Source organism: Manihot esculenta, chromosome 9, assembly GCF_001659605.2.
Source record: "Manihot esculenta cultivar AM560-2 chromosome 9, M.esculenta_v8, whole genome shotgun sequence".
Classification (NCBI taxonomy): Eukaryota; Viridiplantae; Streptophyta; class Magnoliopsida; order Malpighiales; family Euphorbiaceae; genus Manihot; species Manihot esculenta.
This window is the reverse complement of record NC_035169.2, coordinates 3,265,355-3,283,834: the sequence shown is the minus strand read 5'-3', so window position 1 is coordinate 3,283,834 and position 18,480 is coordinate 3,265,355. Positions and strand designations below refer to the sequence as shown.

General features: G+C 29.3%; 3 protein-coding genes across 12 annotated transcripts; 1 reads left to right on the top strand and 2 right to left on the bottom strand.

The window, feature by feature from the left end:
- Positions 1-337: 337 nt before the first annotated feature.
- On the bottom strand, positions 338-3,385 carry LOC110622818 (pentatricopeptide repeat-containing protein At3g22470, mitochondrial-like). Of its 5 annotated transcripts, none has more exons than XR_006352106.1 (4): positions 3,053-3,385; positions 969-1,041; positions 739-784; positions 338-617 (listed from the first exon to the last, which is right to left on the bottom strand). XR_006352106.1 is itself a non-coding variant. In XM_043960339.1 (3 exons), the coding sequence occupies exons 1-2, from the start codon at positions 2,777-2,779 to the stop codon at positions 747-749; spliced, it is 1,182 nt and encodes a 393-aa protein (XP_043816274.1). In that variant the 5' UTR covers positions 2,780-2,792; the 3' UTR covers positions 338-617; positions 739-746. The 5 variants fall into 5 exon arrangements, 1 of the variants encoding a protein (XP_043816274.1); XR_006352109.1 differs by having other exon boundaries at positions 3,199-3,385; XR_006352108.1 differs by lacking the exon at positions 969-1,041.
- A 6,126-nt stretch (positions 3,386-9,511) lies between these two features.
- Positions 9,512-10,365, top strand: LOC122724564 (protein IQ-DOMAIN 12-like). Its single transcript, XM_043959855.1, has 3 exons — positions 9,512-9,632; positions 9,813-9,944; positions 10,030-10,365. Exons 1-3 carry the CDS (start codon positions 9,534-9,536, stop codon positions 10,363-10,365), a joined length of 567 nt encoding a protein of 188 aa, XP_043815790.1. The 5' UTR covers positions 9,512-9,533.
- A 379-nt stretch (positions 10,366-10,744) lies between these two features.
- Positions 10,745-13,839, bottom strand: LOC122724664 (putative pentatricopeptide repeat-containing protein At1g12700, mitochondrial). 6 transcript variants are annotated; one of them, XR_006352102.1, is made up of 5 exons: positions 12,053-13,839; positions 11,627-11,947; positions 11,386-11,458; positions 11,174-11,219; positions 10,745-11,053 (listed from the first exon to the last, which is right to left on the bottom strand). XR_006352102.1 is itself a non-coding variant. In XM_043960330.1 (2 exons), the coding sequence occupies exons 1-2, from the start codon at positions 13,680-13,682 to the stop codon at positions 11,673-11,675; spliced, it is 1,905 nt and encodes a 634-aa protein (XP_043816265.1). In that variant the 5' UTR covers positions 13,683-13,838; the 3' UTR covers positions 11,553-11,672. The 6 variants fall into 6 exon arrangements, 2 of the variants coding, with proteins under 2 accessions (XP_043816265.1, XP_043816266.1); XR_006352104.1 differs by having other exon boundaries at positions 10,745-11,046; XR_006352103.1 differs by lacking the exon at positions 11,386-11,458.
- Positions 13,840-18,480: the final 4,641 nt, after the last annotated feature.

Sequence of the window (18,480 nt, the reverse complement as noted above, 5' to 3'; positions counted from 1 at the left end):
TACTGCAGGTGGTGTGAAAATAACAGCTCAAAGAAAATTTTATGAAGTATATTGCAAGATTATACTTGTGTTATACTTCAGAACCACCACATTCACAAATAGTTAGATGATGCTTTAAAGCACCAAGTTTATCCCATAGTTTATTCAATTTTGTAAACAACAACTGATATAGATTCTTGGGTTCTGAATCATTTTGCAATCGGTTTCCTACCTCTCAATATGTACCCTGTCAAACCCACCTTCTCTAACAAACCATTTCCCATGGATGCAGAATCACAAAAACTTCAACAAAGATGCATCAAGCAAAAAGAAAAAGTATATTACAAGGTTTAGAAAGTGGTAAAAACATAAAATGTCTCATTATATACTGCTGAAAGGAGAAAAGAAACAACCAAAACAACTTTTCTTGCCTAACTTAACTAACATCTCAAACAGTAAGAAACAATGTGTTTCACATTCATAACACCAAACAAATGTATCGCAAAATGCACCATATAAATAACTCAAATGGTGGTCCAACACTAAAATATATCCGTTAGTGACATTTCATCCAACCAACAGCTGTAGAAGTCTAGTGATTCTCTTACCTTGTATTCTGGGACTGTATATCCTGCGCCCTGCATTTATAGTGTAGTATAATTGTCAAATCAAGTCTCAATTAAAGCACACTGATTTATAATCATTAGTTTCATTATTATTAAAAATTATAATAACTAAGCAAAAATGAATTGCTTATACCTTTATGGTTAGAAAGGTGAAGTTGTAGTCATATCCTTGCAAGTACCTACATGAGAAATGATAGCATTTTGAAAGGTCATTGAGCACAAAAATAAAAATAGATAAAGATTCTTAGGCATTGTAGTATGGAACCAATTAGCTTTAGTTCTCAACTCAATTTTAGGACTCAGCTCTCGAGTTAAGGCTGTAGTAGCAGCAAAAAAAAATTGTAATGGAGATGGTGGGTTTACCAGCAACTTGATGATTAGAAATCCATGACCTCCATTCATCAACAATCTTATATCAAAGAGATCTAGTCCATGTCTGAATTCAAGCGAAAGGCACACGCATATCATGGTTTCCACCACAGGTAATTTGCATTGTTAGAAATTTTTGTTTTGTGGAAGAGAATCACAGCTGATTGAAATTAAAAATGATATTTGAAGAAGTTAGTTAAATTACATATCTATTATATTTGAAAAAGGTAATTACCAAGTTGCACTCCAAGATACACTTGAATGGTCAAGATATACCAACTTTAGTTTGCTGATCCCTCATTGCGCACCTTTAAAAGCCTCAGAATCAGATCATTATTCCGCAATAAATGTACTACCAATTTTGTGGTAGCAGCATCAGCTGAGAACCCCTTATCAACCATTTCGTTGATTAGTTCTGATGCTTTTGGTAAATCCTCATGCTTGAGAAACCCTTGAATGATGATATTATAACAACAATTATCCGGTAAACATCCTCCCTTTTCCATGTCTCTAAAAATCTTATATGCTTTGTCTATTAATCCTTCTCGGCAGAGTCCTTTCATAATTGCACTATATATATGAACATTAGGTTGTAAACCATTTTCAAAAAGACTAGAAAACAGTTCCTCAGCATCATTAATCTTGCCAGCTTTGCACATACCATTGATCAGAATGCAATAGATCACAAGATCAGGCTTCAACTGACTTTCCTCCATTTCTTTCAATAGGGCGAGTGCTTCATCGAGATTCCCCTGTCTACACAAGCCATTAATCATAATTGAGAAGGTTACTATATTTGGCTGTTGACCATGAGAGCACATATTCTTAAAGAGCTCCTGTGCAGTTTGGGGCCTCCCTGCTTGAAACATACCCTCTATAAGAGTAGAATAAGTAACAACATTAGGAACTAAACCTTTATGAGACATTTCATCAAAAAGTTCCTTTACATCATCTATCATTTTGCACTTACAATATCCATTGATCAAAATGGTGTAGCTAAAAATGTTAGCTATTTCATTGGTCACCATCAGATCAAATACGTTTCTAGCCTTATCAATTTGATTGCACAGACAATATCCATCCATCAATGAACTATAATTGACAACGGTAGGTTCCACACCTCTTTGAATCATTATTTTGATTATATTCTCTGCATTTGAAACCAGTCCTTTCTTACAAAGAGTGTCGATCAATATATTGAAGGTAAAAACATCAGGGGATATGTTCCTCCCCACCATTTCTTTCAACAAGGCCAAAGCTTCCTTGAATTGGTCTGAAATGCAAAGACCATCAATTAAGGAATTGTAGGTGACCACATCAGGCTCTACACCTCTTTGAATCATTACATTGAATGTATTTTGAGCCTCTGAAACCATCCCATCCTTACAAAGAGAGTCAATCAATACATTGAAGGTATAAACATCAGGTGATATGTTCTGCTCCACCATTTCATTCATCAAGGCCAAAGCTTGGTTCTTTTGGCCTAATTTGCAAACGCCGTGAATTAAACCAGTGTAAGTGATGACATCAGGTGAAATGCCCTTATTCCTCATTTGAGAGAAGAGCTCTAAAGCCTCACCAACTAGCTCATCCTTGCAAAGGGCGTCAATGATTGCACTGTATGTCACAACATTTGGCTCACAACCTCTATCAGCCATTCGCTTTAGTAGCCCAATAGCCACATTTGTTTTCCCAAATTTACACATTCCGTTTATTATGGTATTGTAAGTATAAACATCAGGTTGATAACCACGTGCAACCATATCCTCGAAAAATTCCACTGCTTTATCGATTTTACGCTCCATACAAAGCCCATTAATTAAGGTAGTAAATCTCACACTGGTAGGCTCCAATCCCAATTTGAGCATCTTACCAAAAACAGAGAAACCAAAATCCACAAGGTGTAAGTGGCAGAAGCAATTTATTAAGATGCTAAGAGAATAAACATCGTGAGAGATTCCTAGCAATTCAATTGTTTTGGACATGGAAAGGACAGTGTGATATTGTTTCATTTTCACAAGGGCAGATAAGAATCGATTAAATGGAACCCTAGAAGGCAGAGGATGCTTATGAATTACATGATTGAAGGAAGCAATGGCATCATCAAGGCGGGTAAAAGAAGCAGATTTGAAGTTATTTGTCAAGAAGCGTGCATCTTCAAGTGTGGAAGTAGAAGAATGGCAATAATTGGTAAATAAGAATAGGAATGGAGATTGAATGGTACCAATTGCCCCTTGTAGCTGAAGATGGAAGCTCCTGCTCTTCCTCCTCCAAGGCATCTTCATCATCATCGATCTCTCGTCAGTTGTTTTTAGGGATGGATCGGAGATTGGGAATGAGGAAAGGAAATAGAGAATCAGAGAAGGAAGGCTCTCTGCCAGCTGGTACAGTGGTAAGGATAACAAAAGGAAATTGGGAATTGTTTATATGCGCCACATTTTGTAATTTTTTATTAATTTAAAAATATTATTTAATAACAAATTAAATTTATCATTTTATAATAATAATTTTTAAATATAAATCCAATTAAGTCTTTACTTTTATTTAAAAGTTAAATAATTTTAATTCAAAATTTTGAATCAATTAAATCTATATATTATTATTATTATTACTTAAGAATTAAATAAGTCGTAATATTACTTTTTTAATAATATAATATTATTTTTTAATAATAACAATATTTTTATATAATAAAACTTTATTTTTATATTTTTAAAAATTGTTTATTATATTTATATATTTTTAACTTTTTTTATGATAATTAAAATACTAAATTTTTAATGTTTTAAATTATAAAAATAATATTAAGTTAAAATCTATTTAACCCTTAATAAAATTACATATTTTAATTAATCTAAAATTTTAAATTAAATTTATTTGACTCTTAATAAAAATATACAGAGTTGATTAAATTTATTTTCATAATTTTTTTAACCTACTTGATATTTCTAGACATTGTGTATGCTAATTATATATATATTATTAATTTTTGTATACAATATTGTATTAATTCATTTTGAATAAGTAAATAAATTTTCTTTTATATTATTATAATATTAAATTATTATAACCATACCTTATATTTAATTAAATTTATTTGAAAATTAATTAATTTTGTTAACTTTATATTTTTAAATAAAATATTATAAATATAATTGTAGAATATTGATTTTTTTATTTTATTAAATAATATTCCTTATTTAATAAATAATTATCAATGTATATTTTTAAAAATATTATTATAGTCTAATTGTATATAATATAGATGAGGAAAAAAATAAATAGTTTATTGTTTAATTTTACTCTAATATAATTAGGAAATTTAAAATGAGTAACTTTATATAATTTAAAATGAGTAACTTTGTTCAATACGTCCTTATCAAATCCTTCAGAGATAGTTGAGGTCTTCTCTTGAAGAGAAACGCCACCCACGAGCTCAGACTTAGCCCCCTCCACAAGAAGGCCCTCATCAACAGGGGGAGCTTCGGTAGCAACCTCCTGAATATCTTCACCCACTGGGCTAATCTCCATTTCACCCTCAGGAGCCCTAACATCGGCTGGGGGTGCTCCAGACCTCTCCTCAAGGGCGTCCCCAAGAGAAGAAGCAACATCTGTCCTCACAAGCACAGGATCCTCTACTGGCCTATCCGCGACCTTTGGTGCAGCTTTTAACTTCGTCGTGGCAGCATAATGGGACTTAGTGGCTCGAGAAGAGCGAGAAAGAGTGCTCGAATTGCTACTGCTGGAGGGCTTGGAAGACCTGGTACCTTGGGAGCTTGGGAAGAAGCAGGGTGAATAGATCGGCCAGTCGACCTAGAGGAGATGACCTAGGATACCTCCTAAGTGGCTTCCGACATAGACTGCCCAGCTCGGAGGGCGTCTAAGGCAGCATTCATACTCTCCCGAGATGGGTGAAGTTCCTGGGAGCCTTAATTTTGTCCATGTCTACTTGAGAAGCTGTAAAAACCCAAAATCAACACAAGTTAGAACAACCCTCAGTGAAAATCACAAAGAAAAGGCAAAACCATTAAATGAAATAAAGTACCAGCAGCCCTGCAATCCTGAAGGCTGGACACAAACATACACTTTTCGACATCATACTTCTTCTCAACAGAAGTCAGTCGAAGGTACCCTATCTGTTTAGTGAGACTTAGCCGGGGCAAATCATTGCAACCCAGAGGGACATCCTCCCAGGAGAGATCCACCTCCCAGGATAGCCCGGAGTCTTTCTTCAGCTCCACCACTGCGAACCATTCTACCCAACCTTTTATCGAGTCCTTGTGACCCGTAAAGATGGACAGCCCTCCGCGAGGGGCAAAATAGTAAAAGTCTTGACTTGCTTTCACTAATCGAAAAAAGGTAACAAACACACGCGCTGTGGGTATGAACCCCCAGCTCAGGCAAACTGACTCAAAGGAACACATGAACAGGATGGAGTTGGGAGCCAGCATTCGGGGAGTTATTCCGAAATACAGGAAGACCTCAGTAAAAAAGGGAGAAAAAGGAAAGGTAAGACCATACTCTCGCTGTTTGATGAAAAAGACCAGGCTAAGGTCCTTTTGAGGGTCGATTAAACCAGAAGGAGGAGGATCGGGAAGAACGATCCTCTCATTACGATAGGGAGCTCGGATGTGGAAGAGAGGGGTATCCAAGTACTCCCGTGAAATGAAGCTTTTTAGGGTAGACTGAGTAATACTAGATTCAAGATTAAAGACTTCGGGAAGCTTTGGGCTATCCATGGAGGAATGAAGAGCGTACCTTGAAAACAGCAGGGGCAGAAGAACGGAGCTAGTGATGCACACAGAGAGCAAAGAAGAATAAGAGTTTTAGGAAGACTGATAAGATTTGAAATAGTGATGCACACAGAGAGCAAAAAGAGGCGTTTTGAGAGAAGTTGTTCTCGAATCGCGCGGTCATAAAGGGTATTTACCCCCTCATCATCCGTGTAATAACTGATGAGGAGGTAAAGGGGCATTTGATGACCGCTGGATTTTTCCATTCTGTCACAGGGCCGGGCTCGCAACGACTGTCCCCTTTCGAGGGCCTCTAAGTCTCCTGAATGGGCCGGCCCAGTCCGTTCGGCCCTAATATCAAGACCTCCCCTGAGCCTCACTCCCAATCTCTCCTTCTAGACCGGTCAAGAGGGGAAGAGATGACTAGCTCATTCGCCTAGTGGGTCCGTTCGCATGTGTACCAAGGGAAATTAAATGGCCGTTCAGCGTGGATCAGATATCTGACGCCTTGATACGTAGGAATCCGTATAGCAGAGACAGGTGGCCTAATAAGGGCAAGGCCGTTGCACGTCACTGATAAAGGAAAAGAATAAAAGGAGAGGAGCCCCTTCCTCTCAAATTAAGCTTATCCAACCATTGTAAAACCCTATTTTCTGGATCTCAGATTACCAATTAGTGATTTACTAATAGATTTTAAGTTAATTAGTAAATTCCAACACTAATTATTTTATAAATTTATAAATTTTCAACAAATTTTTAAATATATTGGTAATACCAGTAGATTATCAACAGATTTCAAATCTGTTGGTGAATTTTTATACAACTTTTTGTATTAAGAATTATTGAAGGATTTTTAAATTCTTTAATAAATCTGTTAAAATTACTAATAGATTAAACTATATTATAGTAAAATTTTGTGATAAAAGTATCAGAACTATAGCTTTTCCTTTTCCTTTTAGCATGTTGCCCACTATCTCGCTTGAACCATTAAAACGATGTATTGCATGATACTGAGATTTTATTAGTAAAATGTTGATAAAAGTATCAGAACTATTTCCTTTTAACATGTTGCCCACTATCTCACTTATATTGAGATTTTGTAGCATAGAAAAATATATCAGATTTCTAACATTGACATTTTGATAAAAGCGACTCCAAAATCTTGTAACTCTCTCATTCTCCTATCAATCTAATCAGAAGTGGGGTATAAGAACCTCGAGTAGGATATATAGTCTGATTCACGTTGATTTATCTCTCTTTAAAGTCAGATAAATCATTATATTGATGCTTTGAGTTTGTCCTCCAAAAAGTATAAATGTCCTTTTGATTTCAAAATTTCCAATAAACCACTCTATTTCTCTACAACCAAATTTAACACTTTCACAAACTAAACAATATTTTATCGTTATTTTTTCATCTCTTTATTAATTTTTTTATATATTATTATTATTATTATTGCAATTAATATCACATTATTATATGAATATATTTAATCAAAGTTATCAAAAAATTATAATAAAATAAAATTAAGAAAATATATCATTTTAGTTGATTTTTTTACTGTAATTGAAATATTCAAATTTTTATTATATTTGCTAATATCTGTTATTTAATAAAATTATCATGAACATATATATATTTTTTAAAAAATTATTATACTCGAATGATATATACATCATTTTTTTATATCAATTATAAATGTATTATTAGTAATATAATATATATTTATATATTAATTTCATATATTTTTTAATTAAAATTATATAATTAATAACTACATAAAATAATAAAATATCCTTATCAAAAGTTGTATATAATAGTCGCTTTGAGTTTGCCTTCCAAAAAATATAAAATGCTCATTTGTTTTCAAAAACTCCAGTAAACCACTCTATTTCTCTACAACCAAATTTAACACTTTTACAAATTAAATAATATTTTACTGTTATTTTTGTTTTATCTCTTTATTAATTTTTTATATAATATATTATTATTATTATTGCAAATAGTCAATTAAATTTGGGCTCCTATTATCTTAATATCACATTATTATATGAATATATTTAATCAAAGTTATCTAAAAATTATAATAAAATAAAATTAAGAAAATATATCATTTTAGTTCATCTTTTTACTGTAATTGAAATATTCAAATTTTTATTATATTTGCTAATATTTGTTATTTAATAAAATTATCATTAACATATATATTTTTTTAAAAAAAATTATTATACTCCAATGATATATACATCCTTTTTTTATATCAATCATAAATGTATTAATTATTTTGTAATTTTTTAATTATATGAATAAATTACGTATTAGTAATATAATATATATTTATATATTAATTTCATATATTTTTTAATTAAATTATATAATTAATAACTGCATAAAATAATAAAATGTTCTTATATATATATATATATATATATATATTACTACTGTTATTATTTAAATATTAATATTATTATTTTTATTATTATTTTAATATTAATTATTTACTATTTTAAAATATACGTAAAAAGCTGTTATGATTTTATTTATAAAAATTAAAATTTAAATTGAAATAAAACTAAAATAAAAATAAAAATAAAATAAATCAAATTGAGACAGTGTTGAAATTACTTAGAATCGTATCAGAACTATACCGAAATTTAGTTTCAAATGCATTAAAGTATTAAAAATTTAATTTGGTTCTAATTCTTAGTAAGAACTATAGTTTTTCTTTATATTAAAGTATTAAAAATTTAATTTGATTCTAATTCTTAGCAAGAATTATAGTTTTTCTTTTTTAGCATGTTGCCCACTTTCTCGCCTGAACTAATTATGCAATATATTGAGATTTTATAACATAGAAAAATATATCTAATTACTAACCTTAATATAAGTAAATTATTAAAACATATAATAGTTTTAATAAAATATTTAATCTATTAAAATTTTAATATTATATTTGTTAATAGAACATAAATTAAATTAAAATAATAAATTGATCGAACAAATGAAATTGAAATATTTTAAATAATGTATATTTGTATAATTTTTTAATCTATTAAAATAGACGTGAATATGTGGATTTTATATGTAAATTAAAATATTATATTATAAATTAAATAAATAAATTATATTAATAAAAATAAATTATAAATTTTACAATGTAATTATTACTATTTATAAATAATAACGCACCAGAAGAAATCATGTTAACTGATCAAATTATGGAAAAGTGATTTGTAAAATAAGTTACTGACCGTTCACTAACTGTAAGAAATTTTGTAGCTATTTTTTTTATAAAGAATTATGATGTTAAAATAAATTGAATCAAATTTTGCTTTAAGAAGCATATTATGTAGAGAATTATTGGAATCATATAAAAAGTCTTTTTATTGAATATCTATTATAATTTTAATTAATATAATAAAAAATTAATATATAAATTATTTCAATATAATAAAATTTTAAAATGCTCAAACTCTGCATATATTTCACATTTTCAATTTTATTACGTAAATCTTTTTCTATAGATTTAATATACAGTGTATTGTATTATAAATTATAAGAAATTATTTTTAAAATATGAATATATTTATGTACAAAAATGTCATAAAAGTTAAAAAATTAAATTAAGACATTAAAATTATAAACATTTTATTTATATGATCACATAATAAATTTTAAATTAGAAAATTAAATTAATGGGTGAAACTAATTATAAAAATATAAAATTATTAAAAATTTAAATACTTTAAAATCCATTCTTTATATTATTTTTATAAAATAGTATAGAGTACTAATACTATTGAAGCGTTTGCCATCCAACGCAAAGATGCGATCGAAGGTCAGAGTGACGACCATTGACATTTGTAAGGAAGGCGGAAATAAACAATTGTCCAAGTCCAAGGAGTTGGGAGAAATGGACAGTAAGGTAAGGGTAATTATTTTTAAGGCTTTCTTTTCCCTTCTCAAGAAATGTCTGAGAAACGGAGCAAATTGTGAAGAATAAAGCGAAATAACAGCTGAAAGTTAAATGCAATTTAACAAATAATCTGATACATAAATCCTCAGCATATGACATATGCTGCTTTTTGTTTTGGTTTCTTGACAGCTCGAATGCAAAAGCCAAAGCTGTTGGGATTACAGCACACTTTCAAAGGAAGACATGGAAAGCCTATGGTTCAAGAAGCAAGAGGCTAGCATCAAAAGGGACCGAATGATGAAGTACTCATTTTCACACCGGGTAATTTTATCTCAAATGCTATTTGTTTTCTGTTGTTCCCTTCATTTCTCATGTTCAGATTCTGCTACATTATTATCTATTTCAGGAGAGGCGAAACACTCATGTACTGGAAGAATCAATAGCCAAAAATGAACCTGATAGACAGAGACACTGGCTGGAAGAATTGGCGAACAAAGATGCATTGGCTAGAGAACGGATAGAGAATCTGAAAGCCAGTGACATATTTGGTACAACACAAGTGAAAATAAGTTCACGGAAACAAGATAACATAGAAGCATTGAGTTCACCAGTGTCATTTCCAAGAAGATCATTTTGTCGGACACAACGGAATACTACAGGAGATGACAGTTCTGCACCGAATTCTCCTGTTTTCCCAACTTACATGGCTGCAACAGAATCTGCAAAGGCAAAGGTGAGGTAGATGAGCACACCGAGGCAACGAATAGGAATTCAGGATCATTTTCTCACTGACAGCTTATCATACAAAAGTGGACTTTCTATTTGGTCTTCTTATTGAGTATATTACAAGAATCATCAAGCAAAAAGAAAAATACCATGTACAAACAAGGGCCCAAAGAAAATTTTATTGAGTATATTACAAGGTTTAGAAAGTGGTAAAAACATAAGATGTCTCATTATATACTACTGAAAGGAGAACAGAAACAACCAAAACAACTTTTCTTGCCTAACTTAACTAACATTTCAAACAGTACATCCAATCAACTTGGCACAAAGTAAAGAATCTCGAAGGGAAGAATATATATATACCTTCCACAAACATTTCTAAAATTCAAATTTTCATGTTAAAAAATTGATTTCATTGGAAAAGATTGTGAACTTCATATTATTAGATGCTAATGCAATGATTTCACTAATTTGACTTGAAGGAAAATAAAAGAAATTAAGGATCTATATATATATATACCCAACTTGATGACTAGAAAAAAAAAAAAAAAAAAAAAAAAGGTGACAAAGAGGATGTTTGCTTTTCCCTCAATTCCCATAACATTTTCTGTTGTGTATAATTTTAGTGACATTTCATCCAACCAACAGCTATAGAAGTCTAGTGATTCTCCTACCTTGTACTCTGGGACAGTATATCCTCCACCCTGCATTTATAATGTAGTCTAATTGTTAAATCAATTCTCAATTAAAGCACACTGATTTATAATCATTATTTTCATTATTATTAAAAATAGAATAATTAAGCAAAAAAGAATTGCTTATACCTTTATTGTTAGAAAGGTAAAGTTGTAATCATATCCTTGCAAGTACCTACAAGAGAAATGATAGCATTTTAAAAGGTCATTGAGCACAAAAATAAAAATAGATAAAGATTCTTAAGCATTGTAGTATGGAACCAATTAGTTTTAGTTCTCAACTCAATTTTAGGATTGAGCTCTCCAGTTAAGGAAAAATTGTAAGGAGATGGTGGGTTTACCAGCAACTTGATCATTAGAAATCCATGACCTCCATTCATCAACAATCTTATCTCAAAGAGATCAAGTCCATGTCTGAATTCAAGCGAAAGGCACACAGATATAATGGTTTCCACCACAGGTCATTTGCCGTGTTAGAAATTTTTATTTTGTGGAAGAGAATCCCAGCTGATTGAAATTAAAAATGATATTTGAAGAAGTTAGTTAAATTACATATCTATTATATTTGAAAAAGGTAATTACCAAGTTGCGCTCCAAGACACACTTGAATGGTCAAGATATAACAACTTTAGTTTGCTGATCCCTCATTGCGCACCTTTAAAAGCCTCAGAATGAGATCATTATTCCACGATAAATGTACTACCAATTTTGTGGTAGCAGCATCAGCAGAGAACCCCTTATCAACCATTTCGTTGATTAGTTCTGATGCTTTTGGTAAATCCTCATGCTTGAGAAACCCTTGAATGATGATATTATAACAATAATTATTCGGTAAACATCCTCCCTTTTCCATGTCTCTAAATACCTTATACGCTTCGTCCATTAATCCTTGTTGGCAGAGTCCTTTCATAATTGCACTATATATATGAACATTAGGTTGTAAACCATTTCCAAAAAGACTAGAAAACAGTTCCTTGGCATCATTAATCTTGCCAGCTTTGCACATACCATTGATCAGAATGCAATAGGTCACAAGATCAGGCTTCAACTGACTTTCCTCCATTTCTTTCAATAGGGTGAGTGCTTCATCCAGATTCCCCTGTCTACACAAGCCATTAATCATAATTGAGAAGGTTACTATATTTGGCTGTTGACCTTGAGAGCACATATTCTTAAAGAGCTCCTGTGCAGTTTGGGGCCTCCCTGCTTGAAACATACCCTCTATAAGAGTAGAATAAGTAACAACATTAGGAACTAAACCTTTATGAGACATTTCATCAAAAAGTTCCTTTGCATCATCTATCATTTTGCACTTACAATATCCATTGATCAAAATGGTGTAGCTAAAAATGTTAGCTATTTCATTGGTCACCATCAGATCAAATACCTTTCTAGCCTTATCAATTTGATTGCACAGACAATATCCATCCATCAATGAACTATAATTGACAACGGTAGGTTCCACACCTCTTTGAATCATTATTTTGATTATATTCTCTGCATTTGAAACCAGTCCTTTCTTACAAAGAGTGTCGATCAATATATTGAAGGTAAAAACATCAGGGGATATGTTCCTCCCCACCATTTCTTTCAACAAGGCCAAAGCTTCCTTGAATTGGTCTGAAATGCAAAGACCATCAATTAAGGAATTGTAGGTGACCACATCAGGCTCTACACCTCTTTGAATCATTACATTGAATGTATTTTGAGCCTCTGAAACCATTCCATCCTTACAAAGAGCATCAATCAATACATTGAAGGTATAAACATTTGGTAATATGTTCTGCTCCACCATTTCATTCATCAAGGCCAAAGCTTGGTTCTTTTGGCCTAATTTGCAAACACCATGAATTAAACTATTGTAAGTGATGACATTAGGTGAAATGCCCTTATTCCTCATTTGAGAGAAGAGCTCTAAAGCCTCACCAACTAGCTCATCCTTGCAAAGTGCGTCAATGATTGCATTGTATGTCACAACATTTGGCTCACAACCTCTATCAACCATTCCCTTTAGTAGCCCAATAGCAACATTTGTTTTCCCAAATTTACAGATTCCGTTTATTATCGTATTGTAAGTATAAACATCAGGTTGATAACCACGTGCAACCATATCATCGAAAAATTCCACTGCTTTATCGATTTTACTCTCCATACAAAGCCCATTAATTAAGGTAGTAAATGTCACAGTGGTAGGCTCCAATCCGAATTTGAACATCTTCCCGAAAACAGAGAAGCCAAAATCCACAAGATGTAAACGGCAGAAGCAATTAATTAAGATGTTAATAGAATAAACATCGTGAGAGATTCCTAGCAATTCAATTGTTTTGGACATGGAAAGGACAGTGTGATATTGTTTCATTTTCACAAGGGCAGATAAGAATCTATTAAATGGAACCCTAGAAGGCAGAGGATGCTTATGAATTACATGATTGAAGGTAGCAATGGCAACATCAAGGTGGGTAAAAGAAGCAGATTTGAAGATATTTGTCAAGAAGCGTGCATCTTCAAGTGTGGAAGTAGAAGAATGGGAATAATTGGTAAATAAGAATAGGAATGGAGATTGAATGGTACCAATTGCCCCTTGTAGCTGAAGATGGAAGCTCCTGCTCTTCCTCCTCCAAGGCATCTTCATCATCATCGATCTCTTGTCAGTTGTTTTTAGGGATGGATTGGAGATTGGAAATGAGGAAAGGAAATAGAGAATCGGAAAAGGAAATAGGGATGGATCGGAGATTGGCAAAATATTATTTTGCCAGCAATTCTCATAAGAAATAAAAATCAATGCATAAATAGAAAAAAAATAAAACTTGAAAAAAAGACGTATATAAATGGTAGATATAATTGGTAAAATTATTGAGAATTTCCCATAAAGTACCCAAAAAATTACTTTAAAATATGAGAGTGGATTATTATTTGATTTTTATATTTTGTCAAAATTTACCGTTTAATTTTTTATTTTTCTCATTCGATTAAAATAAAATTTTATATTATATATATAATTTAATTTTTTTTAATTGAAGCTAAAAATATATTTACTAATATTTTATTCTATAAAAATATTAAAGAGTTTCACTTTATAAAATTTAAAATGTTTTAATTGAGTAATTTAGAAATAGAAATTGAATAATTAATTTTAATAAAATATAATGACTTAATAATAATTTAAACATATAAAAAAGAATTATTCAAAACTCTCTAAAGTTTCTTATGACAACCCTTCAACTGACAAGTAAGTATAATTGGCCATCAATTTTGGAGTCGAGATTACTATCCTGAGATTGTTTAATCGGTTCTTGTAATGCCGGAAACTTTAAATTCTCCAGTTGAACTTGATATCTCTTGCTCTCGTCATCCACGTATATGGCTACATAGCCTCTTTGAATTTATAGGATTTTAGCTTTCTAATCGGTCGAACCGGAGAATAATGATTTGATTGCATAGCGTTGATCTAAAATCTTGAAGAGAGAATCCATTTTCCTGCTAGAAGCTTCCCACGATAGCATTATTAATTAAAATTTTCGAAGTTAAAAAGAAAGGTTTGAGAGTGAGAATTTTCCTGGTAGAAGCTTCCCACGATAGCATTATTAATCAAAATTTTCAAAGTTAAAAAGAAAGGTTTGAGAGTGAGAGAACTCGAAAGGAAATTCTATAGCAAAGAAGAGTAATTGGGATTCAATTTATATATATAGATAACTATTGAATTTTTCTAATAAAATTTAAATTTTTAGCCTTAAATAAAATTTTTTAGCTGAATGAGTTTATTAATCGGTTTAAAAAAAGTTGCAAATTAAAGGAGTGAAGAAGAATCATTATTAATTATGTAATTATTTTCATTTTAATTTATTAATGGTAATTGATAAATATGGTAATTAAGTGATGGTTGAGTTTATAATTTTGAGAATAAATAAAATTTCTTCGGTTTTATGGTTTTAAGTTTCTTAAGATGACAGAATTAGTTTATAGGTCAGTAGATTTTTTGTTAAAAGTTTGAAATGGAAGAGATTATCACAATTATATGAAATGTTCACACTTAATTAATTCTTTATAAATTCCATTTGTATTTTAATAAATTCTTATAGTATTTTCTATCTAAATAAATTATATATGTGTATTTTTTTTATATCAACTATAAATGTATTAAATATTTTGTAGTTTTTAATTAAATAAGTAAATTACTTATTAATAATATAATATATTTTTATATATTAATTATAACTGTTTTTTAATTAAAATTATATAATTAATAATTACATAAAATAATAAAATATTCTTATCGAGAGTTGTATATAATATATATTATATTATTACTGTTATTATTTAAATATTAATATTTTTATTTTTATTATTATTTTAATATTAATTATTTATTATTTTAAAATAAATGTAAAAAGCTATTACCATTTTATTTATAAAAATTAAAATTTAAACCGAAACAAAGTTAAAATTAAAATTATAATAAAAAAATTAAAATCAAATTGAGAATACTAAAATTACTTAAAATTGGATGAGAACTGTACTAAATTTTACATGTCAGAAACTTAATTTGATTTTGCTTCTTAGTAAAAACTATAATTTTTTCTTTTAACATGTTGTTCACTATCTCACTTGAACCATTAAAGTAATTTATTTCTTAATAATATATTAAGACTTTATAGCATAGAGAAAACCGAGAAACTTTCTTTTATATTTGGTTTTGTACGAATAGCTCTAAAACTGATATTTTAATAAAAGCGACTGTAACTAATTACTTCCGTGATCTCTGAATAAACCACCTTCCTGATCTTTGAATAAACCACCTTGTTTCCGTGATCTATCACTTTTTAAAGTCAAATAAATTATTTCTATGCAACCAAATTTAACACTTTCACAAACTAAATAATATTTTACCATTATTTTTTATCTCTTTATTAATTTTTTATATTATTATTATTATTATTATTATTATTATTATTATTATTATTATTATTATTATTATTATTATTGCAAATAGGCAATTAAATTTGGGCTTCTATTATCTTAATATTACATTTTATATGAATATATTTAATCAAAGTATCTAAAAAAATTATAATAAAATAAAATTAAGAAAATATATAATTTTAGTTGATTTTTTAACTATAATTGAAATATTCGAATTTTAATTTTATTTGCTAATATCTGTTATTTAATAAAATTATCATTAATGTATATTTTTTTAAAAAATTATTATAGTCAAATTATATATAAATTATAACTAAAAAACTTTATCCTAATACAATATAAATTTCAAAATTAATAATAATAATAATATAGTTTTATTTTATTTAAAATTATTAATTTTCAATAATAAATTGTACTTAGTGATTTATAATTTGAAAGATATGACAAAATTTTAAATAATTTTATATTTTTATTCTATGTAAAATTATAGATATTCAATAATAAATTATATTTAAACATTTATAATTTGAAAGATATAACTAATTTTTAACATGTATAATATTTATTATTAATTATTTTATTTATAATTTGATTTTAATATATAAAAACTATTATTCACAAAACTGTACTCTTATTAAAAAAAATAAAAATTTGTATTTTAATAGTATTAGAATTTTAATTATTAATAATAGTCTTAATATAAGTAAATTATTAAAACATATAATAGTTTTAATAAAATACTCAATCTATGAAAAATTTTAATATTATATTTGTTAATAGAACATAAATTAAATTAAAATAGTAAATTCATTGAACAAATCAAATTAAAATATTTTAAATAATTTATATTTATATAATTTTTTAATCCATTAAAATAGGAGTGAACATGTGGAATTTATATGCAAATTAAAATATTATATTATAAATTAATTAAATAAATTATATTAATAAAAATAAATTATAAATTTTACAATGTAACTATTAGTATTTATAAATAATAATGGGGAACGAAAGTTAAAAAAAAAAGCAAATATTTATTTTTTAATTAAATTTATATGGAAATGGATATTTTTAAAGTAATTGGGTTTTCCATTTTTCAAAATTTGTTTACAAAATCGATTTTATTTTTCTAAAACTACCTTTTTAAAAAATATTGAATTTACAATCTCACATAAATATTACTACATTTATTTATGGAACTTAAAATTTTAAATTCATAAAAATTATTTAAATAATAAAATATATTATTAGAAATAATATAAAAGATTAAGTATAATTTTGACAATTCAATTAGTTCCCATTCCCACTTGTTCTTCGCCCAACAGCCCATATTTAACATCAACACATCTAGATTAGCTGCTAAATTTAATAGTCTGCTAAAGGAGAATTTGAGAGCAATATTACCAACCGATCGTCTCTCATTCCAAAATTTCATTTTCATCTCATTCCCCACAGCAAATCTGATATGAATTCAAGGAGAGAAGGAAGAGTTCATCGAAAGTAGCATAGCCTCGAATGTCTTTCTGAAGGGAAGAAATGCAATTTCCTGGAGCAAGAGAGATACCCTTCTCCAAATTGAAAGAATATTTGGATAGAAGAAGTTGAACTTAGAGTGAATCCCTATGATTTTCAAATCTCCAAAGCCATTTTAACAAAAGAGCTTGAATTTGAAGAGAGATCTCTTTCATGTCTAAGCCTCCATTCTTTTTAGGCAACAAAAGAGTATTCCATTTAATCAGATGAAGTTTCTTTGTATTGACACTACTGGACCACAAGAAACATTAAACCAATCAGCAAGTATCTCTAACATGCCCAAAAGCTTTCCAAAAGTCACAAAATCTATATGAAACTCTTTCCTCCACTCCCATCTTTCTAACTTCCTAACTTTTCTTTTAAGAATGAGGAGGCTGAACATAGAATTATACTAAAAGCAAACTCATATTCAACCTACTCTTTAATGATGCTTTAAAACACCAAGTTTATCCCATAGTTTCTTCAATTTTGTAAAGTAAACAACAACTCATATAGATTCTTGACTGAAAACTACTTGTTTCTTTCTTTAATTGGTGTATAAGTTGCCCAAATCTTTCTTTAAAGCAAGTGTCATAGTCATAGACATACTCCAAGTCGAATAAATTACTAAATTTAACGGTGCAGATATGAGAATCCTACTTGGATTATCTGAGTTTTGAAGAGTCAAAGGATCTGAATCATTTTGCAATTGGTTTCCTACCTCTCAATATGTACCCTGTCAGCCCCACCTTCTCTAACAAACCATTTCCCATGGATGCAGTCACAAAAACTTCAAGAATGATGCATCTTGCAAAAAGAAAAATACCATGTACAAACAAGAGCCCAAAGAAAATTTTATCGAGTATATTACAAGGTTTAGAAAGTCGTAAAAACATAAGATGTCTCATTATATACTGCTGAAAGGAGAAAAGAAACAACCAAAACAACTTTTCTTGCCTAACTTAACTAACATCTCAAATTGAAATATTAGAATTTTAATTATT